This window comes from Nematostella vectensis, chromosome 1 (genome assembly GCF_932526225.1).
Source record: "Nematostella vectensis chromosome 1, jaNemVect1.1, whole genome shotgun sequence".
Taxonomy (NCBI): domain Eukaryota; kingdom Metazoa; phylum Cnidaria; class Anthozoa; order Actiniaria; family Edwardsiidae; genus Nematostella; species Nematostella vectensis.
In genome coordinates this window covers 8,178,256-8,202,609 of record NC_064034.1, presented here as the reverse complement: position 1 = coordinate 8,202,609, position 24,354 = coordinate 8,178,256, and the positions used below count along the sequence as shown (strand labels likewise).

General features: G+C 43.1%; 1 protein-coding gene across 3 annotated transcripts in view; it reads right to left on the bottom strand.

The window, feature by feature from the left end:
- LOC5520394 (cadherin EGF LAG seven-pass G-type receptor 2) overlaps positions 1–24,354 on the bottom strand; it is a 33,353-nt gene that overhangs the window by 5,689 nt on the left and 3,310 nt on the right. The window contains exons 2-38 of one of the 3 annotated variants that reach the window (XM_032365472.2): positions 21,938–23,569; positions 21,419–21,660; positions 18,984–19,096; positions 18,310–18,596; positions 17,391–17,554; positions 16,629–16,908; positions 15,952–16,230; positions 15,445–15,593; positions 15,031–15,235; positions 14,587–14,688; positions 13,975–14,069; positions 13,461–13,670; positions 13,170–13,238; positions 12,541–12,688; positions 11,711–11,863; positions 11,281–11,365; positions 11,021–11,132; positions 10,765–10,811; positions 10,570–10,693; positions 10,344–10,447; positions 9,750–9,855; positions 9,176–9,329; positions 8,563–8,629; positions 8,424–8,490; positions 7,946–8,061; positions 7,469–7,595; positions 7,233–7,274; positions 6,971–7,054; positions 6,550–6,754; positions 5,996–6,016; positions 5,789–5,857; positions 5,679–5,717; positions 5,454–5,558; positions 4,296–4,391; positions 2,951–3,296; positions 2,490–2,600; positions 1,341–1,499 (exon numbers count right to left, since the gene is read on the bottom strand). In XM_032365472.2, coding sequence (XP_032221363.2) covers positions 1,341–1,499; positions 2,490–2,600; positions 2,951–3,296; positions 4,296–4,391; positions 5,454–5,558; positions 5,679–5,717; positions 5,789–5,857; positions 5,996–6,016; positions 6,550–6,754; positions 6,971–7,054; positions 7,233–7,274; positions 7,469–7,595; positions 7,946–8,061; positions 8,424–8,490; positions 8,563–8,629; positions 9,176–9,329; positions 9,750–9,855; positions 10,344–10,447; positions 10,570–10,693; positions 10,765–10,811; positions 11,021–11,132; positions 11,281–11,365; positions 11,711–11,863; positions 12,541–12,688; positions 13,170–13,238; positions 13,461–13,670; positions 13,975–14,069; positions 14,587–14,688; positions 15,031–15,235; positions 15,445–15,593; positions 15,952–16,230; positions 16,629–16,908; positions 17,391–17,554; positions 18,310–18,596; positions 18,984–19,096; positions 21,419–21,660; positions 21,938–23,569 — 6,514 coding nt within the window. The remainder of the gene's footprint in view (positions 1–1,340; positions 1,500–2,489; positions 2,601–2,950; positions 3,297–4,295; positions 4,392–5,453; positions 5,559–5,678; positions 5,718–5,788; positions 5,858–5,995; positions 6,017–6,549; positions 6,755–6,970; positions 7,055–7,232; positions 7,275–7,468; positions 7,596–7,945; positions 8,062–8,423; positions 8,491–8,562; positions 8,630–9,175; positions 9,330–9,749; positions 9,856–10,343; positions 10,448–10,569; positions 10,694–10,764; positions 10,812–11,020; positions 11,133–11,280; positions 11,366–11,710; positions 11,864–12,540; positions 12,689–13,169; positions 13,239–13,460; positions 13,671–13,974; positions 14,070–14,586; positions 14,689–15,030; positions 15,236–15,444; positions 15,594–15,951; positions 16,231–16,628; positions 16,909–17,390; positions 17,555–18,309; positions 18,597–18,983; positions 19,097–21,418; positions 21,661–21,937; positions 23,570–24,354) is intronic. The other 2 variants (XM_032365473.2, XM_032365474.2) reach the window with 2 other exon arrangements.

The window sequence follows — 24,354 nt, the reverse complement described above, 5'->3', positions numbered from 1 at the left end:
GAAAAATTTTAAAAACAAAGGAATACACAACTCAAACTAAAGTGAAAAACGAATTACCCGAGCCTCCCAGCTAACAGCAACTGACTACAAATTCCACAGAGTCTAGTTTCCTGATATTTTTACTTGGGATACCTTGGGATTAGAGTTAAAGGGGTTTCGTCGTTCACTTATACTCTTATTTTTCAAAGAAAAGTTAGGACACTATTGTATATCAAAAATACTTCATCAAGAAGTATTGTAAATATCAAGAATTGCGAGGCTTTGGCTGGACGTTTTTTTTTTCGATTTCGGTAATCATTGTGGTCAGCGGCTGACTCAATAACGCGTTCTTTTCATCTTCCTAGTGTATTTTCTCCAAGCGTCCAAAATGGATCCCGTCCACGTATTACTCTTCTCTTATCACTCCACGATTAATTAGTTTTGGTAAAATAATTGATAAAACACGCACACTGCCTCGAGGTATAATATATATGAAATGGCGATGGAGAATATTAACTTAGTCCAACACAGCAGGGAAGAGCACGCGCCACAGGGCAGGTGGGACGCGAAGCACAACAAGCGCGATACGAGACGATATCATGCACGCCCGCTCCACGAGACGCGAAGCATGACCACGTGAAGAAAAATACGAAACTCTTAATAGCGGACGTGGTAACGAATTCTGATCGCGCACAGGCCATACTTTCCTATATCTGCCCTACGTTGCCGGCACGGTAGCCATTTGCGAGCGCTAGTTAGACAAAGAGGAAAAAATAGGTTTTGAGAGTCGGCCGAAAAAAAACATCCCGGTTTGACGGCTTTTAGATACAAACTGTGTGCAGACCTTGCTTTCCCATCCAGTAAATAACTATGATGCACTGACGCTATACGTGATATGGCTGCACCATAAAGGGATGACAAAACGAACGGAAGTTCGCGCTAGCTTAGCAGCGCGCATTTTTAGAGATACGCACTGGCCTGGGACTAGGAACAGTACTTGGATAAATGAAAGAATGTTTAAATGGATATTGGACGCCAGAGTGCATAACTTTGGATAGTCTTTAGGATAGTCTTTTTTAAAGCGTTGTCCGGTCGAAAATCTGCCATTCCATATTTGCCATTTGTCACTTTTTTGAAATATAACTTTATCAAGAAATGAGCTGTTACCAATCTCCGAATCGCCCGGTATTTGATTATTGAGTTATCTATATAACAGAGAGTGTTTAAGTGAGATGCGAAACTAAACTAACATGTTAGGGCGTCTCTTTCTCTTTCGTCTCTTTTCTCTTAAAACGATCGAGGCCATGGGTGTCTAAATATTTTGACGTTGGTAGAAACCAATATGAAGCACTGTTACTTACTCGCTTGGCTCTGAGAGCTGTATAGAATTCCTATCGCCTTTGAATTTGACAAATCTTCTAGTGCCGCTGCTGCCTTCTCGACTACTGCTTCGAGACTGCTTGTGTTTCTTCTTCTTTTTCTTCTCCCCTGATCGACCGGTTCGTGACTTTCGCTCAGCGCTAATAAAATCACAGCGAAAGAGATTAGAGCGGGAAGCGCGGTCGGACTGATACACGTCCCTTGGGCAACACCCTTTATTGAGTATAAAAACCCAGCCTCGCTCTGACTTGTAACCTTCAACCAAGGAGGAGGGTGATACTCTTTTCCTCTCACTCCCCTTCACTCTTGCCGACCATCACGCCCTGTGTTCGGTGCGCATCATCTATTGACAATGGAACGTTTTTTCTCTAATGTTCTTAGTTTTCCCAAAACAAGACATTTTGTATTTTCAGCCAAATCAACGCACTTTGCTGAGAGCAGTCAAGGGTGCCTTTGAGTAACAAAGCATCCCTTAAAGTATCATGACTTCAAGGAGATGTGTGACAAAGCATCCCTTAAAGTATCATGACTTCAAGGAGATGTGTGACAAAGCATCCCTTAAAGTATCATGACTTTAAGGAGATGTGTGACAAAGCATCCCTTAAAGCTGGCATAAAATAGAAACCTCACAAGCCAGAATATTATGTGCCACACAAGTAATTGCCAAGCTTCTTAACAAGGAATACTCTATATATTAGGTGAGTTCTATTCAAGCTACAGAAAGCATTAACGCTACATGCATTAACAATATAATATGCTTAACGTTAAGTCTCGCCCATTTCTTACCGCACCCTTAATCATTAGCCTTATATATATGGCTAATAAATTTATAAATGCATTAAAAGTTATTACTACTTTAAAAGCACGGCGTCAGCAAAGCCCCCGGTCCACGAATCGCTTTTGTACAGATTTCAACTACGAAAAATGGACTTCATCTTTTTAGTGGCGGGAGGGACGTTATAGGAGTGGTATAATAATAAATGAATAAATGTAATTTTAATTTTTTGGTGTTTCAGAGTCAGGTGGACCTGAAACCTTACTGCTCTAAAGAGAAGGGGAGGAGGGAGGGGGCAGGCTCATCATACAAAAACGACCAGAGGAAACAAGCAAAGCAGCATAGCCCTTTTTACCTGAGTGCATTTGAATAGCAAGTGCTATCGGTATCTGTGTGCGTGGAATAGTAAGCGTTCATCGGCGGACCGCGCATCAAGTCCCTGCCACGTGTGAACCGGTGTCTACTGCTGGACATGCCATGCAACCGCAACATTAGCACATCTTAACGTTACTTATCACATAGTGCACGTTCGTTTAAACCATAACGATTAACATTAAAAGCACTGAGAAAAAAGCCATGCAATCGGTACACGGGACAACTCATTGGAATTATCAAAACATGCTTTAAGTTTAATGGCGACACAATGTGGTGGTGAACAACATACAGACATTTAAACAAACAACGATAACACATATGGTGCCTTGGTGACGAGAGAAAAACCATGTATACGTGAAATAGGGATAACAGCGCAAATGTGAAACAAAGACAAGCGACACATAAAAAGACATTCCGCAGTACGGGCGATCTCCTCCTTACCTCTCGGCGGGTTTATCTGGCATTAACTCCGCGGTCTCTTCATCCTTTGGCGTGTCTGGGGGCAGCACGATTGGCGTAAACATACCAGGCTTAGGCTTCTTCAGTGCAGACTTTAGCGGTTTTTTCTGTAATTGAAGCTCTATAGGGGGCGTGTCTGACGTGGTGGAAGGAGTAGCCGCTGAGCCTGAGCCTGCCGGACCCTTCTCATCCGCGATGATTTCAGGAATGACTTTGAATGTTGGCCCATCTTTGCGATTCTTCACTGGCACCATTTTGTCTTCTTCCTCCGTGTCAGAGGAGTCGCTGTCGTGGAAGTTCTTCTCGAGTTCCACCTCTGGTGTGGTGTCTGTCAAAATAACAAATAGCTCAATCGATTTTTGTTGCTGGACCGTGCAACGTAAGGGCTGTAGCAAGTCGTTTGGCGAGAGCCAGGGGGCTTGTCTCAGACAAATGGTCCACGTAGGACTTGCCTCAGACAAATGGTCCACGGAGGACTTGCCGCACACATAGTGGTCCACGGAGGACTTGCCGCACACATAGTGGTCCACAGAAGAGTTGCCTCACATATAGTGGTCCACGGAGGACTTGCCGCACACATAGTGGTCCACAGAGGACTTGCCGCACACATAGTGGTCCACAGAAGAGTTGCCTCACATATAGTGGTCCACGGAGGACTTGCCTCACACATAGTGGTCCACGGAGGACTTGCCTCACACACAGTGGTCCACAGAAGACTTGCCTCAGACAAATGGTCCACGGAGGACTTGTCTCAGACAAATGGTCCACGGAGGACTTGCCTCTTACATAGTGGTCCACGGAGGACTTGCCTCAGACAAATGGTCCATGGAGGACTTGCCTCAGACAAATGGTCAACGGAGGACTTGCCTCAGACAAATGGTCTACGATGGACTTGCCACAGACAAATGGTCCACGAAGGACTTGCCTCTCACATAGTGGTCCACGGAGGACTTGCCTCTCACATAGTGGTCCACGGAGGACTTGCCTCTCACATAGTGGTCCACGGAGGACTTGCCTCAGACATTGCGGTCCACGGATTTCCCTTAGACATAGTGGACCACAGAAGAATTGCTTCAGACATAGTGGCCCACAGAGGACTTCCCTCAGACATAGTGGCCCACGGAGGACTTGCCTCATACATAGTGGTCCACGGATTTCCCTTAGACAAAGTGGACCACAGAAGACTTGCTTCAGACATAGTGACCCACAGAGGACTTCCCTCAGACATTGTGGCCCACGGAGGGGGTGCCTCAGAAATAGTAGCACATTGAGGGTTTGCTCTTACCCATTGGTGTACTGTGTATGTATTGTTGAAGATCATGCTTACCCATTGGTGTACTGTGCATGGGGCCGTCCGATGCGTAGAACGGCGCACCCTTGGGTCTCTTTTTGGACTTAGGGGTCTTTTCCTCTCCATTGGGAGCTAAAATTGATATAAATCTTTTAGTACGAGATACTATGAGAAGCGAAAACACGAAATCATCTAGGCCTTCATAATAATCATCCCAAACAACAATATCATCAGTAAAGCAAAAACAAAACAAACAAAAAAACACCACCATCATGATGATGATGATGATCATTATCATCATCAGAACAATAAGGCCCTGGCCAAACGAGGACACATGTTGCCGGAGACATTGGGGAAAAATGTTTCGTAAATGTTTCCGAGGGTGGCCAAACGGTCAGGAAACAAGGAACCGCGGTATAAAAGGCGCGGACCTGGCCCACGTCAAGTACAGAGCTCCGTAAATATCGAAAAAGCAGAGCCTTAGATTAACTTTGATCATTTCGAAGTTGAAAATATAATGTTCTGTATACACAAGGCAATTACGGCGAGCTTCTTGGGAGTGATTTTCTACGGCAACAACGACAAAAATTGTGATTGAAAATAAAATTCAAAAACAGCGCGCACTCGTTTGAAATGACACTATTCTTTAGCGCGCGCGTGAAAATAACGAAACCTGAACACATCATTCTTTATATCTTATCTGTCAAGTTACCATAGAAAAAATTGAAAATTTAGTTCTTTTTGCACTATTGAAGTTTTTAAACTTCTTAAACTTCTTAAAAAACATTATTTCGAAATTGATCATATCTCTTCTTTGTTGGATATGTCCCATAGCCATTTCCTATATTCGTAAGACACAATCAAACGCTTTAATTCGTCTGTCCAGTGCCTCTCCCTTTTCTTTGGCCTTTTCTGCACAACAACGACATCTTCGTCCGCCATTTTGATTTGGTACACCGCGAGCGCTGTCAGGCAACGAGCCTAGAAAATGTTGCCTCGCGTGGCCAAACGAGGACACATCCGGGAAACAATGTTTCCTCGCGCTTGGAAACATGAAATGTTTCTCCCTCGCTATGGAAAATTTTTTTGTGTCCTGGCCAAACTGGGAAACATTGAGGAAACATGCAAGCGGACAACATGTTTCCGGCAACATGTATCCCCGTTTGGCCAGGGCCTAAGACCCATCGTGCTTACTCTGTTCATCCCCGGATGAGTCCGAGGATTCTGATAGGATGACAGGTGATGGTGCACGTGTCTCCTCCTCGTCTGAAGAAGTCTCTGGCTGAGTCGTGCTTAACTCTAAAAATGGCACCAAAGAACATAGATTACTAAACCGAGTAAAGTATCGAGTAACCGAGTAAATGAAAGGTCTGTCTAGTGGTATTTGTGGCCATATTTGCTACAGTAAGTTTCTCATACCAGATTTATCTGGAGTATCCCACATCTTTCTAGCAAGTTCTGTAAGGAGAAACATTAAGAGTTAGATGAGACATGTATTTTGGTTAAAGGCCATTTTGAAATGTTCTTACCAAGTTCCGGGTTGCCCGGGTAGTATTTGGCTTTAGGAGGTTTCTTGATAAATTCTTCAGTTTCAGCATCTGTATGTTCACACAATATGTTCGCTAAGAGTTTTTTTTTCTAAATGAGGTGCTATTCCCTCCCCAGGTACAAAGAGTCACAATAAGACAAAAATTGATAGCAAAAATGAAAGGAAAACGAGATTTTGTACAACTTACCGGACAAACCTTCAGTAGCACCTAGAACAAACAGAAAAAAAGGTCAGTTGCCTTGAAAGTATTTTTATCTTTCGTTTAGAATGTATCGATTGGCGTTTTTCCTCTCACAAACTTTCGCTGTATCGTAAACGTGGTACTTTTTGCGCCACGATCACTTTCTCAATAATTTTTTTGTGTAAAATAAATCTCGAAATTCAGTAACACAAAATTGTTAAACAAATTCTAAAACCTCATTAAGGTGAGAAAGTTTGATTATCATTTTTTTCATTAAAAATATAGAAGTATTTATATGTTTTAACTTTTAAGGCAGCTTATGAAGAAAGTCATCTAAGAAAGTCATCATCTTCGTTTGAAGAAAGTCATCTAATTGATATACGAGATTAAGTGTTCTGATGTTCACCGAATAATTTGCCATGGTTTCGGCTAAAAGCTCATGTCATAAGAATAGAACGTTTCTCGCATCCTCATAAAGTTTAAACTTAACAGTCAAGATGGCCACGGTAGAACGCGTCAAATTGTCATGATAAGACTCAGTAAAATAATACGTTACTCACTGGTCGCACTGCTGTCTGGGATGGTCCCGGTAGCCGCGGTAGTGGTGCTGAACGCTTCACTTGTGGGCCTGCTCGTACCGATAGTACTGCTGCGCAGACTGCTCGTGTGGTCAGTAGTGGAAGTACTCGTGTTTGCTTGGTCATCGTCGTCATAGTGATAAGGCGAGCGGAGGGCCTGCATCTCGCTTGGGTGGTACGAGCGTTTCTATCAAATTAAAAGTGACGATTAAATGTTATTGCTAGAATATTAGCAGGTTAGGTAGGATAAAAATGTCATAACTCTTGGGGCTCTTGGGGCAAGTCGAAAGTGATCATCAAAGAATCTCCTGACTACGCCTACATTTGGTGATCTCTAGTCTCCTGTTCCCTAGGCAGTCAAGAAAGACATTGGCGGGCTCTTGTTTAATCACGTGATACTTACAAAGTGCGGTGCTGGTTTGGGGATGCCGTAGCTCTTGTCTCCAGTTTTCCATCTAATGTACGCGTTTTTGTACTCCTTTCGAACCTGAGCGCAATCAATGTGTTAGCAACGCCAATGTCCCGCAGGCATGAAACCAGGATTTCTTTTGGGGGAGGGGGGATTGGTGAGATGAATACGAATTGAAGTTGGGAGAGGCTTGAGAGGCGGGGGATGCAAGACTTTAGAGCCCTATGGGGCTAGAATGGACAGAAATAAATGATACCTTTTTGTCGAATAGGCAGTAGAACAAAAATATGAACAGGCCCTGGAAAGAAAGAAAAACAAAACAAAGAGTAAAGATGATGACTGTATTAAACTTGCAATAAAGAGCAACTTATTACACTGGTGTGTGTTCCATCATTAAGTATTCAAAATTTGTTAGGAGAATTTAAAAACATTCTCCATCAGTCCTTTTTATCCTAGGGTTTAAGACCTTTAGAAATTGAATGCAACACTTACCTGGAATGCAGTGAGAGCAGCAAAGAGATAATGGAACATCTCCATGTCCTTGTTGACCATTAGGATGGCGAACACCAGGGAGACCCCAAGCAGAGGCAACACCACAGCAGACGCGCGCATGCCAGCCCTATAAAGAGACCGCATCAATAAGTAAAAGTAACAAGTAAACGTTTCATGAGAAGGCAAAAATCGTTCCATGCTGGCTATAGAACGAGACGGTGACAGTGAAACGAAAAAAACAAAAACGGATGACTCAATGAAATTGGAAATGTTTTTTCCAATAATTCCTAATCTGCTAAGCAGGTGTGTCAATAGTGAAGAAGGGCGCATGCTGGCATTTGGATAGCCGAACAATAAAAAAATACAACAGCGTCAGGATTTGACAGTCAATAGTTTGCACTTGTTACGTCACAGGGCTTGATTTGTGATATCACAGGGTTAAAAGGTGATTGGATGGAGCTGGGGTGATTGACATACTTGAGACTTGACTGGTCGTCGACGCCGTGAGGGGAGTAAGAGCGCCGTTTGCGACGCTTGCGCTTAGACTGCTGCAGGGAAGCACACATCGCCATTACGAACACGAGCCCGTTGATCTGGAAACATAAAAAAAAACATGGTCCTAAAGATTAGAAACTACAGCTAAATGTCTACTGTCGTGACTTGGGCAGACATTGTCACACGAGAGGGGAGGCGCTTCGCCGACACCAAGCGAAGCAACCTTAGCAAGGATGGATGATGTTGACGCTGTTTGCAGGGAGCCATACATGGAAACCTAGTTTAAAAAGGAAACCCGCATGCCTTGAACAGCATAGAGGTTTGGGTGGGGAACGAAGGGTATGTAACCAAATGCAAGAAAGGAAGGAAAAAAAAGATGCAGCTCGGTATTTGAGGTTAGCGGAACGAATGAGCCGAGTAACAGACAATGGCAAAAAGTGTCAAAGGAATAAAAACGTACCGCAACAACTATCATGACAGGGATGGTGAAGGTCCAGATAAGCGTACCGTCTGTAGCCATCCAGCAGCTGGAAGAGAGAAGACGTTACAAACCACGAAAAAACAAAGACTTTGACAAGAGAATCAAGTGAGGTACTCACAAGTGATTGTTGCCATATCCTTCTGTCGACAAACCAGCCGATATTCCAACAACAATGGCTGGGCAACCTGGAAGATGTTCAGCATAAGGTATTACTTACAGGAGCAGATCCAGAATTTTAAAAAGGGAAGATGATTAGAGGTCTCAGACTTTTTGTGTGGTTATCAACCAAACCCCAGCCTCCCCTTCTTGTATCGGCCCCCCAAGAGCTACCCTTCCTCCATATGCTGCTACTAAGAGCCTCATAATATGCCGATATTTTGAAGTAGTTAATTTTCTCCAACATTCGAGCATCCCCATAAGGAATGGCTCTAATTGAACACACTTTTGAAGCTCAAGTTTAAGCTCGAGCTTTTGAGATTTGTGTTTTAGTAAGTAATATTTATTTTCAAACACGAAAACCAAATGCAATTGTCCGTAAACAGGAGACGTCGATGAATAAGGCCATATATGTGGCCTTATTTCACGTATTTTAGGTAGAGTGAGGTAGCCGTGGCATAACGAGAAAGACTAAGGCAAAGCTTCATACCATTACGGCCTACTATTGATTTATTTCCCAAAAGTGCATTAGCCTCACAAGTACTATAATAAATGCCTCTACTAAAAGCTCTTACCCCATCCTAGGAAGTAGTAGAAGTTCATGCGACCGGTGTCAACATTTCTCTTCTCGCTGAGCCTGCGGTACATGTGTACACCCTCCACAAGCATCCACGTGAACACGGTGGAGAAGAAGTAATGAAGCAGAATGGCTACCAGGCGACATGCGGTCTGCAGAACACAGCGAGACCAGGGGATAAGAACATTTCACGCGAAACAATACAATATATGCGAGACAAGTCCATACGAAAAGACGTCGGACAATTGGTATAACCAGAAAGACTACAGAAAAGCTAAAGAAAAACTAGATGGTCTGCGTAGGCGTGGTGTAGACTAGGTATAAATCAACACAAGGTTGCGTCGCCGCAACTACTCTGTTTCACAGAGGCGTTTAACATACCTTTTTAACCTTGTGTTGATTTATACCTTGACGACAGCGGAAAACGAGTTACAGAACGTTTTGACATAAAGAAGGGAAAATCCATAACGGAAACAAAACAAAAAGCTATAAGGGTCACAGCACGTTTCCCATGAACGAGAACAAATCCATGATCCGTCTCGACATGTTTAACTCAAGGAACCTTCTCTCACCGTATCATTGGTCCTGTTAATCCCCGCCAAGAAGATAATCTCAGCGATCACGATGGCGGCTACCAAGTTCTTATGAATGTCGTTTGCGTTGCTCTTTTTCAATCCCCTGTGAAGCAGAAATCACGATAATTAGTCCCTTCGCTGCACACTTGGGCCTTCGGTGCGTCAAATGAAAAAGGCATTCAGCACGCAATGCCCGATTGGATTCAAGTCTTTTTTTCAAGATGCTCATTTTTAAATCTTCTAGAAAGGAGCAGTTAGTAAGCACTTTTTACATGATCGTTATCATCTATCCTTCCCTAATTTCTTTTCTTTGATTGGAGCAAATTCCATAAAACCGAAAGTCTTACCGAATATATGTGATGTAATTAAATCAAATAACAATAATAAGTAACAATAAATTCCATAAAACCGAAAGTCTTACCGAATATATGTGATGTTATTAAATCAAATAACAATAATAAGTAACGATAATAAAATAATTAATACAAATGAAAACAATAAAATTAATTCAAACTGGCAATATGACTGGAGACTGAAGGGAAAATGCAGTTTCACTCTAACCGCTATCTGTGTATACCACAGATAACCCACCTCAGGCAGACAAAGGAGACGAACGCGATCAATAAAATGGCGACAGACACAGCGATGCCGATGTATGTACCAATACGCATGGCGAACGCTACTTGTGGCGGAAACTAAAAAAAAACATTGTATGTCAGACGCCGTTCATAATTGTTGCTACTTAATGAAATGTGAACTTCAATGAGCTCGTATTGGTCCGATCTCTTTTCACTTCCAAGAACTTTCGTGTTTTTACCTCAAGGTTTAGATCTGACAACACAGCGAATGACGTCATGTGGTTACAGGCACAAGTAGTGTGAGTCCAGTTAATGGCGATACGTCTACAACCATTTGTAGACCAGCCACCACCTCGGGTGTTCCTGGAAATAGAAAAAAAGGTACTGAGCCAGTCACCTTGTACGTCTACCAGGTAAATTAGATGATTACTCACGGAACGGAGTAGTTCCAGAAGACGCACAAGTACTCCGATCTGTTGACCTGTCAGAACAAGCAAAGGTAAAGGTTACAATAACAAATTCCATAATTTTGTACTTTTGTTTTGGCGATGATGATGATGATGATAATGGTGATCGTTATGATAGTGATTACGGAGAATATGTTTAAGTGATAGAATTTGCTGCCACATGATGTTTGCAGTAATAGCAACGATAACGATTATGGCGATTACAAAAGCCATGTCACGTTACCTGTCGGTTGTAAAAGGTAATGTGGATGGGTTCCGCTAGTTGCACATCTTCCATTCCCGGCATCTTTACAGACACAACGTCCGAGTTTACGTCCACGTTGTACTTAGAGTCTCTGAAAAATCAAAATATACATAAGCAACTATTGCAAGTGTCAAAACCAAGAGAGGAGGACAAAAGAGGGTAATGCTTGTATAAGGAGCTCGAGCTGGCTTCCAACGTACTGTTTTAAGGCTGCCTGATATAGATTAAGGAAGACGTACCTGATTCTGGCGTCGAATGACTTTGGCAGAAGATCCCCAATGTTTCTGATGATCATATAGCCAACCGCTGCGTTTCTCTCCAGAACTGCAACAAATCGATTTAACTAATCAACGGCTCTATTCATCTACAGCATTCAAGACAAGCTCAAGCGTGGCACAATGTACATGTGTGTAGGTGAACACTACACTGCTGGTGATCAAATGTCAACAAGCCACAAAGCAGTCATATATACGAGGCCGGGTGAAAGGGGGCACGGCATGTTCACCAGTGAAGTAGAACCGCAGGATCGCGGTTTATTATACGAAATAAATCGAAGAGGAATTTTCTAAAAATGATATCCCATTAGTAGATATCGTAGATATCGGAAAAAGGGGTAAAAACCCTGCGAATCAATTATACAATCCTTCTTAATGCCTGAAGGTTTCTCACCTTTGTGCCCCGGTGATAGGAATAGCGCCCTTGGTAACTTGACTTTGTTAGTCACTTCAGCCCATTGCCACGAATACGACTCAAAGCTATCCGGACTTGGTGGAAACTGCATGCCGTTGAAGTTTCTGATAGTCACCGGGTGAAGCTCCATAACTGCAATATAACCAAACCGTTAGCCACCTCCAAAAGTTATATCCAACTACAAATTAGAAACACGGTTTAAAGTTGTGAGCGAAGAAGACAATTCTGTCGAAAATATAAGGAAAGTTTTAGTTTACTAAGGACCTTACACAACGACGACTACTACAACGCTAAAGACGCCCAATCTCTCGATCAACTAGGAAATAACCTTTGTATTTTATGATAAATGATTTCCCCCGCGTGCTAAGAATGTTGTCGATAACAATTTGTTGTGGTCGACAAATGTGGGTTAGCAAATCAGAAATCGAACATTTGTGATAAGCCCCTAAGATTTTTACAATAAATTGTTCTTTCGTGTACCTGTATAACTATTTAACAATTATACCATTATACCATTATTTCCATTGAGGTGAATATTGGCGAACTATCTACCGAGAGCCGAAGGCCACTATCCGCCGAAATGGAAATGGTATAAATGTTTTAGTATATAAAACGAGCTTTAGAGCAATTTTCTTTTCGGAAACACTTGCAAATCGGCTGTTACACCCGCCATTTGATTTCGGGGCGCGGGAAAATATCCACCTCCTAGTGGTGTATATTGCATTTTATCCTAAGTTTCTCAACCAATCAAATCGCTTGTTTTTGCGAGGTTCCTGAGTTTTATATACTAATATCTAATGTACACTCACGTATATTGGGCGTGATGACGGTATAAGGAGGGATAATGCTCTCCACGTTGCGGCGGTACCGCGCACGTTTCAAATGCGCTAGGTTATTCGCTAAAGTACCGCTAAAATTCTCCATCTTCTCCATCAAGTCTGCCGTTCCTGCCGAATTCTGCCAAAAATAAATCACCAGTGGTTTGTCAGTATGGGTAGGGACGCTTTGTCAAAATTTATGGTCAGAGTGAATGTAGTAATATGCCCCCTCACTGGGTGGGAGAGGGGGTGGGGGTAAAAGAAGTAATATGCCCCCTCACTGGGTGGGAGAAGGGGTGGGGGTAAAAGAAGTAATATGCCCCCTCACTGGGTGGGAGAGGGGGTGGGGGGTAAAAGAAGTAATATGCCCCCTCACTGGGTGGGAGAGGGGGTGGGGGTAAAAGAAGTAATATGCCCCCTCACTGGATGGAAGAGGGGGTGGGGGTAAAAGAAGTAATATGCCCCCTTCACTGGGTGGGAGAGGGGGTGGGGGTAAAAGAAGTAATATGCCCCCTCACTGGGTGGAAGAGGGGGTGGGGGTAAAAGAAGTAATATGCCCCCTTCACTGGGTGGAAGAGGGGGCGGAAGACGTAATAAAATGCCCCGTACTGGGTACTTACCCGCTGGACGACACTCCACACGTTCTTGTTCTCAGCGTTGAAAAGCATACTTGCTGATTGAACCAGAATCTAAAACAAAAATAATAACGGGGGGCTCGTTGGAGAGATAGGTAAAGATCGTTTTCCAGGAGAAACCCGGAGAAAAACCTTCGGATCCAAGACAAGAACCAACAAACGAAACTCGCGTCAATCCAGGGAATCAAGCCCGGACAACACATCTGTGTGGGGCACAGGAATACAGAGCGACGCACTGCCAAATACAAAAATCATATGCAAATCCGTGTGCCTTACCTGAGCAAACTCGTGGTTCTTGGCGGAGACCAAAGTGCTCTCGTTCTGTTGGCTCTCGTAGTCGAAGAGTACAGTGATGGCTTTGAGGGCGATATCAATGTCGTTGGGGTAGAGCCGTGTGGCGAGGGTAATGGCCAGGTCAAGCTGGCGTGCCAGGTCCATCGCTATGCTCGGTGACCACAGCAGCTTGCCTTCTTCCAGCCGCTTTAACTAAAAAAAGATACTTATAACATATATTTATATCATAAGAACCGCGACCACCTGTCAATTTTTTAAATTGAAATTGCTTGTGATCACTAGGTATAACACACAGGAATCCCGCTAACTCGGACGTGCAAGAGGCAAAAGACAGTTTGACATAGCGGGAGGTAGGGATACCCGAGTTCTCTAATATCTAAGGAACTCGAAGTCAGTTCAAGGTGTTCACTGTAGAATTAATTTCTAGACAATACTTCTGATAAGCAATAGAGTAGCTGACTATTGAGTCTGTGTGAGTGACTTTGCAGTAGCTTACTTTCTTTCTCAGGTTGAGGAAGGAGTTGGACACGCAGTCCATCAGGTCCGGTTTTTGCCAGCCCTTGTTCTTGTCACATATTCTTCTTGCAGTACCTACGGACGTACAAACACCAAGGATAATTAGGCGAGTTAGCAAATTAAAGAGGTGTGCCGGAAACGTGGGTATTAATTGAAAACTAATATCTTATTGGCGTAAATCCCTTGTGCCCGCTAGATATACGGACAATGTTCTTGTCACATATTCTTCTTGCAGTACCTACGGACGTACGAACACCAAGGATAATTAGGCGAGTTAGCAAATTAAAGAGGTGTGCCGGAACCTTGGGTATTAATTGAAAACTAATATCTTATTGGCGTAAATCCCTTGTGCCCGCTAGATATACGGACAAAGAAGGAACATTTACAGGGGAAGCCACGGATTGAGAAAAAAACTCATGCTAACCAGCAAGAATTCCCACGTGAACACTTCATGTTATCACTGGTATTTACGAATGGTCCGCCTAAAACTTAGGCTTCCCCCGTATTTATCCGTCCTTTGTGTCTGTATACACTGGGCATGTGAAACTGGACTGTTCTGATTTGTGTTGCAAGGCTTGTGTGATGACTGTACCTGAGGCTCCAAATGGACATTTCTGCTCGGCTATCTTATCAAATGCTCCTCTCTTCCACCAGATGTCTTCCGCTATCGAACGCGGACACGAGGTGTTGATCACTGAACAAAAAAAAAAAAAGAAATATATTGGAAGGGCAGACATCCACGATATTATTTTCGACACCCCTTGAAGCCATTACCATTATTTTATAGTAACCTTTACAGTACCCTTGTAACATACAGATACAATCCAGTCGTATGTAATAGCGATACGGTAACCTTTGAGTACAAATACTTTCAGATCCTTTGCCATCCGTAAAGTAACACGGTATAGTACCCTTTCAGTTCACATGCCAGCAGAAACCGTAATCATAGTATAGTACTTCGTGATACCTACTCATCAGTTGCCAGTTCACAGGCCAACCGTGATTCGTAATAACGGCACCCTTTGAGTTCGCTTACCTACACATCCTTTGCCAGCCGTAATCTCGCTCTGGTGATCTTCACACCTGTCACAGCGCCGACCAATCACACGCGCACCCGTGCTGGAGCCTTTTATGCAAGGACACTGACCATCCGACACACGACACTGCAGGCTCAGACTTCCGATTTCCTCACAATTACACTTGAGACATTCATTGCCTTTATGTGAGCGGTAATGATATGGCTAAAAGGGAAGACATGGAAATAATAAAATATCTGAAAGAGTTAGCAAGGATAATATAAATTCTTCGAATGTAAACGTTTTTCAAGCCCAGCTTTAAAAAGCTTAGTCACAGAGAATCTTTAATTCACCAGACCTAACTTAAATGAAAAATAGACGAGACTTTGTTTAAACCACATATTAAGCAGTGTTATCATTTATTTGGTGCTTACATTGCAGTAGCATTCCCCAGTTGTCTTGTTACACACAGGGTTGAAGTTAGCGCCCACCGGGCAGTTACAGGGCCCGCAAAGGCCGATGTTTGACGCGCTGAAGAACTTGTCTTGACATGGGGTCTCCTTACGTGTTTCACAGTACTCTCCTGTCGGGAAGGAAGGAACTTGGTTAAAGAAAGTCGATCACCCAATCCTCCGTTGGGGTGATTGGCCAACTCTAATGGACTAAACTCTCCTCTTCATAATGCTTTTTGTCTTTTGCATCATTAAGTTATCAAAATTTATTGAGCTACACAGAAGTGTTAACGTACGATGTGTTGGAATATGGCTGTTGATGCAAATGCAACATGGGTAAGGTAGTTATCCTTTAAATTGATTGGATGGTTAAACAAAGCACTTATTCCCTCATCACTAGACATAAGTGATCTTAAACCTAGCATTTTAGTTTCCCACAGAGATTGTCATGGCCTGAACCCTCAGAAGTGTTGACCAATGCTGGCATACCTGTGTACTGAGGGGGGCATTTGCACTTGTACCCCTTGGGCGTGGCACTGCTCAGCTCACAGTTGCCATTCTGGCAGGGTTTCAGGTCACACACGTTGGTACACCTCTTGCCTACGTAGCCTGGGCGGCAACGACAACTGAACGTGTCCCACCCTTCCACGCAAGTACCGCCACCTAGGCAAGGGCTGGACTGACAGTGAGAGGGCATAGAGCAGCCAGTGAACACGCTCTGCTTAGTCGCTTGGCTCGTATCGATCTGGGAACCATCCACGGTGATACCTGCAAAGATCGATGATTAAGGGCGAGTTAGAATTAACGAGAGGTGCAGCTAAACAGTGTTCGCGGATAATCACATCTGTAAGATTAAAATGGAAAAATATTAAATCAATTAATATGGAATGTTCGAACAACCAAAACGTATGACATAGTATTTATTGCACTGCAATTTGATATTTTGTTAAAATGTAACTTTAAAATTTCTGATCGTTTCCACCAGCCGGTTTTACTGATCATAAAAAATTCCAATTCTAAAGGTTAACATAGCTGCTGAAGGTATTGTTTGCCAGTTTGTTCTCAAGTTTATTGTAAAAGTATGGCATTATAATAAAGAATCTGATATCTTGGGTCCTCAAAAGTACACACCCGTGCTTTTACGAACCTACAAAAGTACCACTTACCCATCATACAACCTACAAAACCCTCCTCTATGTACGCCTTCGGTTGGGGGGCACTCGTATTCAGAGACTGTCTCCCGCCCATAATCAGCTCTGACGTGAACTCCAGCTTCTCGCCTTGGTGAGTAGCGGTTGCTTGGTAGATGTAGTCGCCTGTCACGCGCACCATACCACGTAGCCACGTGACATCCACGTGATGCCACGCCCCGTCATCTACGCGAAGCTGGGTCAGGTTGACTGTCAGCTGCTGGTTGAACTGGTACGACAACCGTCCGTTCACCACCTGTAGGTCAAGGGTATTTTTATTTAGATAAAAGCATAAGCTAAAAACTCTGGATTCGACTTTCGTGACACTGATGTTTGGGTTTTTGTGTATTGACGTATCACGAGAGGGGTCCCAAATTACACAGTTTACAGTGCGTTACTCTATAGCTGCTTTTCACCACCACTGGGTCTCGGGTTTCACCTATGGTGATGACGTGAGTAGCCCTTGTTATAATTAGGTTTTTCTATGTTCTCACGATTTCCGGCTCGTGGTGGGCATCGTTTCAATGCGTAAAAAATCACCTAGTGAAGGCCTGGTAACATGCTTCATATATTTCATATCATATCATAAAAGTATTAAATCATGTAACCTTGTGCACGCCTGTGTTTGATTTGAATTAACAGGAAACAGGCTACATCACGTCAGCTGGCCTCTAGGCGTGGAACCAAAAAGATAGAGCAACAAACGCCTACTTGATTACCCTATACACATGATGTTACCTTCAGCACGCCTGCGCTGGACCGGAATCTTGTCTCGATAAGGATACCAAGAGACTTTCGCGTTCGGAACATCAAAGACTGTGACCATGGTAACTTGATGGACGTGGTTCTGTAGTTCTTGATCAGGATGCTCTGGCCAATGAATCGCATCGTGGATTTCATTTCTGATACGGAGAAGATAGTTAACAATATAAATACGGCGACACGTAAGCAACATTAAATTCGACTTTTCGTTCTCTGTAGTTGCTGTTGTTGCATTGTTGGTGGTAATGTTGTTGACGATTTTGATTTTTGTAGTTGTTGTAATCTTTGATGAAGTTATCGCTGATGCTGATATCGTTGTTGTTGCTATTGTTGACGATGGTGTTAAATTTTGGTGGTGGTGCTACTAAAGTAGTTGTTGATTTTATCATCGTTGTTACCCTTGTGTTATTGTTGTAGTTACTCAGATTGTCGTTGATGTTATTATCCCAGTTATAACCGTTGGAGTTGCGTTGTTACTGTAAGTGTTATCGATTAACTTGCTGTTGTAAAGATTTAACAGTCGTTGTTGGGTGTTGCTATACTTGAAGTTGTCCTTATCATTGAAATTCATTGGTAGATGAGCGCTTATAGTGCTAGTGTTGCTTTTGGACAACATCGTTGAAATTATTATTACCATTACCATTACCATTACCGTTATCGTTATCGTTATCGTTATCGTTATCGTTATTATTATTATTATTATTATTATTATTATTATTATTATTATTATTATTATTATTATTATTATTATTATTATTATTATTATTATTATTATTATTATTATTATTATTATTGCCTATGCTTGTTGATGTTGTTGTTGATGTTGCTATCGCATTGTTGTTCCTGGCGTTGTTTTCGATACTTTTGTCATGAGTCTACCCAAACATAGATTTACCCTTGTCGCACTGTTTCCCTCCGTAATTCTCTGGGCAGCGACAAAGGTACGTCCCCCATGTGTTGGTGCAGTTCCCTCGCTTGCAGGGCGAGTTCCGACAGAAGTCCACCTTGATGGAGCACTTGGGGCTTGTGCCCCGCTTCCAGATGGGCGCGGCCAGATCAAGCCGCTTGTGATCGATGGAGACATTCCGCAGGCAGCCCGTATAGCGCTTGCTAGTGATCGGGTACTCTGATCTGAGGGAGTGGAGCCCGCCAAGCATCAGGGGCGAAGTAAGCTGTAATGACCTGGAAACATGAAATTGACTGGTTAGCATAAAGTCAGCAGGATCACTGCGAGTATGCTAAAAACCATCATGTAATTCTGGAAGAATCTATACCCTCCCCACGGTGAGAATTTTGAATTCTGGTGAATGGGGTTTCCAGTACTGATTTACCAGGGTTAAAATTTATAGGGTGGGAATCCCGGTGGGTTGTTTCCTCTGAGAGTATCAGTGGGGGAGAATGGATCTTACAAATCGCTACATAGCTTAGGGAGTGTGACAGGTTACAAAACATTTTAAATACTTTGATAAGCGCGCGAGCTAGAACGTTATGCCACTACAGTGAAGCGCGTGATGCCTCTAAGAGGAGAAGGGAAGAGGTGATCATTTGCCTAGTGCCATCGACTTATACCTGGCTGCTTGCTGGTTGAGTCGCTTTGCTGCAGCACAGCCGTATGATCCCTCCTGGGTGCCAAACTGGACAGCCACAGCAAGCTTGCAGTCATCAATGATCACGATAGCAGTCTATGGATATAAACAGAGCATCAGCCGTCTATGGAACAATTAACACAGCACATTACACGTCTTATCGTCAATGCTAGTTCTACCGCCCTAGGGGCTTATTTCTGGGGGCCTTGAGGGAGACGTTTATTTGTGGCTTGAAGCAAAGCGCTGGTCTATAAGTAATTATATAACATTTGCGCATCGGCTGCGTCATCGCACATAAAAAAGCCACATCTGTACCCACTATACTACTTTCCGCAATTTAGATAGAAACTGATCGTACAGGGGAACTGATGCCGATCGTGATAACCAATATTTGCCAATCTGTTACAGATTCTAAGGAGAAATCTCAATCTTGCGTTATAAACCGAACAGAATTCTCAAGCTCAATTTGTTGCTACAAATACCAAGTACCAAGGTAGTCGAGATCGGTAGGATGAACAAAAAAACTCTCACTTACGGTATTACAAGGCATTCCTAGCTTGATCATGATCTATGTATTGTAATAGTTGCGATACCCTGCCTTTCCACGGATGCCATATGATCTCTGTTTCGTGATTTCCACCAAACCAAATGATATGTTACGTTATTATAGAAAATAAGATATTTTTAGACAACACACGGTAACCATAAGTAGACGGTAACGTCTCTTCTGTAAGCCCGAATCATTGAGTACTGTAGATATTTCCACCTTTATTAGGTTAGAGCAAAACGTTAAACATATACGGTTGCCGTCTGCCTTCCAGGAAACATGCCTGCTTCGCTTCACTTAAATTTCTAATCACTTAGTACAAGACAAAGGCCGGGGAGCCGCTAAAGCTTAGCATACTACACCAGTCCCCATTCGTCTTTATTTTAATTTGATTATGACCTGTCTAAGAGCCAGTAGTGTAGTAGTAAGTGGGAGTTTATATTTTGTTTACAAGGTCCTTCAATTTTCTCGAGAAAATAAATTCATTAGTAAGAACTCTACACCGTTCACCAGTCATACTCGAGAGAAAAGAGATCTCAAGAAGAAGATCCTCCTAATAATTCCCTCATGAGTTCGTGTCTTCTGTTTATCTATATATTGTAATGACAAAAACAATCTCTTTTCACAAAAGTTCGCCATCGTTATCTCAAAAGTCGTTAAGCACCGGAACTCTCGATTTCGATAAGAGCGTTTTACATGTCTTATAGCTTTTATCTCTCAGATGAAGAGATATCCACGAAGGTCACGTAACAACAACAGAGTCATTAGTGCAGCTTCGCCCCGGCGCCGACATCATTATCATGGCATTCAAGACTGGGATATTATCTTGAAATTCTATTTCTACAAATTTTCACTTTCGTTGAAAGTTAAGCTTGCATGAAAAGAATCGAGCTATCTGAAAGGGGATATATATTTGGCGTGACAAAACATTATTATCAAAGACATAGTCCACTTATTATTGCAGCAACACGGAATCTCGAAATAGCTATCCAAAAACAAAAGATATATGTTTTTTTTACCAAATTCAATCGAAAATATCGAGCTTGCCCAAACCGGTTGATGGAAACGGGTGTTTTCTCGCACTTGTTACTATTCTTAGGACTGTGGTTTGCAGAGACTCTTATGGATGATAAGATGATGCAAAGTATCGGGTATTCCAAAGATAATGAGGTTTTATATGGATAACTAAATAATGCCGACTAAGCGAGCCACTGTTGCTGGGTCCCCTAGCAAAGCGTACCAAGCGATTTTACCATTTCTAAAAGGGCAAAACTAGTCACAAATCTCAGAGCGACAAGCGTCGTCAAGTGAAAGCTTTTATATTCAGATCAAAACGCACCCAAGGGTCGCTTTTTCGAATTGCACGAGCACGCACGATAAACTATAATCGTCATAGATGAGCCTTTAATACCGTGAGACAATAATCAACATTAGGGGAAGTTTGGGTTTGGTGAACCGAGGTCAAAATAACATGCTCCGCATTCTTAGTAGGACTTGAGGCGTCACCAGCAGTTAACGTAATCCTAAACACAAACAAACGCAAATACTTGAACTCGAGTTGCCGGAGAAAACAGCGTTATCTTGACACTTGAGTAGTTTAGTGGATAAAGTTTGGTGCATGCTGGTGCTAGAGAGCATTTGAGCTCTAAAATACACATAAAGCGCAAGCGCTCCACCTTGCAGAAAATATTTGAAACCTACAGCGAACTCGACACTACTCTAAGAATTTCGGCAATTGAATTATGTTTTCGCAATAACGTGTCGCCATTTCGAGTAAAGAGCGCAATCAGAGTGTGCAAGGATACTCTACCGAGCATACTGGGGTGTATTTCGAGTACCTACACCCAATTACCCAATCACCGCCGTCATACCTTGTTCTTGTACACGGCAGTAAGCGAGTGCCAACGCCCATCATTCAGTCCCCCATCCACGCGGGAGGTAGCGCTAGCAGGCGTGCCTCCGGTGGAGACGGTAAACCGGACCTGTCCCCCAGACAGCTCGATGGCGATGAAGTCTTGCTTGTCGTTGAATTGACCGTTATAGAGCAGTAAGGCGTCGGACTGGAGCGTTGTGAATTGGAGACTGATGTGAAGTCGCCACTTTTGGCTGAGAGCTGAACACGAGATTTGGGATTATTGAATAAAGTTGCGAGTTAAAATGGTTTAAAGACTTTGCTTCTGATTTACATGACAATTTCGTTTTTATCTATATGATTGTTTATGCTATAGTAATAAAACAGAGCTCATTTCGTGTCGCCATTTTATTATCAAATCACCACATTTCACACCCCTTTAACCTGAATATTTACCTTTGTAAAATGAGAAAACAACAGAAAATTGAGCACTATGTGGACGAAATTCCTAATTACAGAAGCGCACTCAGTAACTCACCAGTGAATGCCGCGTAGTCGCCATCTCTGAAGCTCAAAGTGGTCAACTCACAAAACGGAGTGTCTGCCTTGTTCGGATCTTCACACAAGCAGCCGAACCCACCACCAGGCTGATCGATACACTGCGCTCCATTCATACAGGGGTTCCATTTCATCTGGTTCACCTTTGGCAGCTCTCTAGGCTTGAGTGGACAGAAATCCCGCGTGACGTTAGCCTCACAGCGGCTGCCAACGCGGTCGGCCTTGCAGCGACAGTAGAACCCTTGCTCTACACTGACGCACTCTCCGTGGTTTCCGCATGGGTTAGAGTAGCACAGATTGAGATGAGTGTCACAGTCCTGGCCTCGGTAGTCCGCCGGGCATGAGCAGTTGAACTTCATGTCTACTGGCACAGTGCGGAAGACCACCTTGAGAGAGCTGAGCACCTGAGGCTCACCTGAGAAGTACGTGTACGTGTTACAGTCATAATAGCTGTTTGGTTTGAGGTAATTGCACGGCTTCTTGCTGCATACGTCGTCCGGGAACGCCATTAAATTGATGCCCACTTCCTTGGCGATTTGCTCGCGGTGTAGGTAAATAACGTAACGGACGAAACTTGCGTCGAAATAACCAACAAACGCTTCTTTCTCGTTCTTCTTACGCAGCACAAGCCAGATGGTTAGCCTTGTCTTGGAGTAGTCTGCACTGGATACGGGCAGGATCACTCGAGATGTGATGTCGAACATGAGCACTTGGTCGGGCTTGCACTTGACGATCTGCGACACTGACTCGCGCAGCTTCTCGTATGCGGTATTGAAAAACTCAAGCACCTCCATATCGTCAATCTCGAGCTGAATGCTCTGTTGAATCATCTCTGTAGTCACAGACGTCATCATGATGGAGCCTGTAGCGCTTGCCGTGCGCAATCCATCGGTCACGGCGATCTTAATATTCGCAGGCTTGCTGGCTTGAATCAACTTCTTATTGACAGACAGCTCACCACTTGTGGCATTCAGCGTCACCCACTCTTTGGCATTCCCCTCCATCACTTTAAAGGTCAATTTATCGGAAACGTCCGGGTCATAGGCCGGGATCTTGTAGCGAGCCTCGGGAGGCACCTTTCCCTCCTGGACATTAATGTTCATGTGGAAAGCTTCGAGTACGGGCGTGTTGTCATTGATGTCCTTCAAGTACACCATCACTGTCGTCTCGGTGAAGAACGGCGATAGTGTGGCGCGCACCGTGAGCCTGTACTCGGACTGCGTCTCGTAATCCAGCTTCATGAGTGTCTGGATTGCACCAGTATTAGGATTAATGTCGAACACTTGTGGAGAATTCCCGCGCACTATCGAGTACATCATCCCTGTCTCGGGCGACAGGTCCTGCGACTTCGCCTTCACCGTAATCACGGGCGATCGCGGGGGAGTGTCCTCAGGGACAGTCACTTCGTACAGCGGTTTTTCAAAGAGCGGAGGGCTATCTTTGACGTCTTCAAGGATGACCTTAACCTTGACCGAGGCTTGGCCGGGCGGGGTCCCTTGGTCGGTGGCTACGACCGTAAGCTCGTACTCAGGGATGGTTTCACGGTCCAGGGGTTTCAAGGTACGGATGATTCCTTGAGTGCTGTCGATGGTAAAGGTGCCTTGGCCATCACCTGAGATGAGAAAATAATTTTAACAAACTATGAATTTCAAATAAGGCCAGATAGGAAGGTCAAATACTCCCGCCCGCCAAATTGCCCTCCCCCCCCTCACTTCTTCCAGTGAGCCTGCCTCTTAGAAAGTACGACAACAGTGGAGAGATTATTGCGTTACTTTGAACGGGATCATCTTTACGCAGTGTAAGCTTTCTTTTATAAAAAAAAAATCACAATTAAAAAATATGTAGCACAAAATCAAACATTTTCTTCATGTGCGTGACCAAAGTCTTCCTTCTCAATTTTTAATGCTTTGTATAATAAGCACAGTCCCATAACTTTTGGAGTAGTCATTATGGAATAAATATATTTTGCAAAGAAAACAAAATGCAAATAAAAATTACAAGCGTGTGGCCAAATAGTCAATCTAAAAAAATAGAAAACAACTAGACATTCAAGAAACAAATCTTCCAAGTCATCTCTCTGGCTTTATCAATATTGCTTTTCGAACATTCGAGCCTTTTGCCATATCTTGTAATGTCACTTCTGATAAAAACAACACAAGTATTGCAAATACAATATTTAAATCAAAATCAATTCAAACCTTATCTCGCATTCTAAATATAAACCATGCAAAATGACTGATACAATCAAACAGTTTATGACTTATAATCACTATTATTGGTAGCCTTCAGAGTTTATACAATCCTTGCCTAAACAAAAGGAGAAATTTGTAAATCCCCTTTTTGCTTGTGTTTGGGATTTATAATCACTTCTAGATTTAATTCCACCCTATATACTTT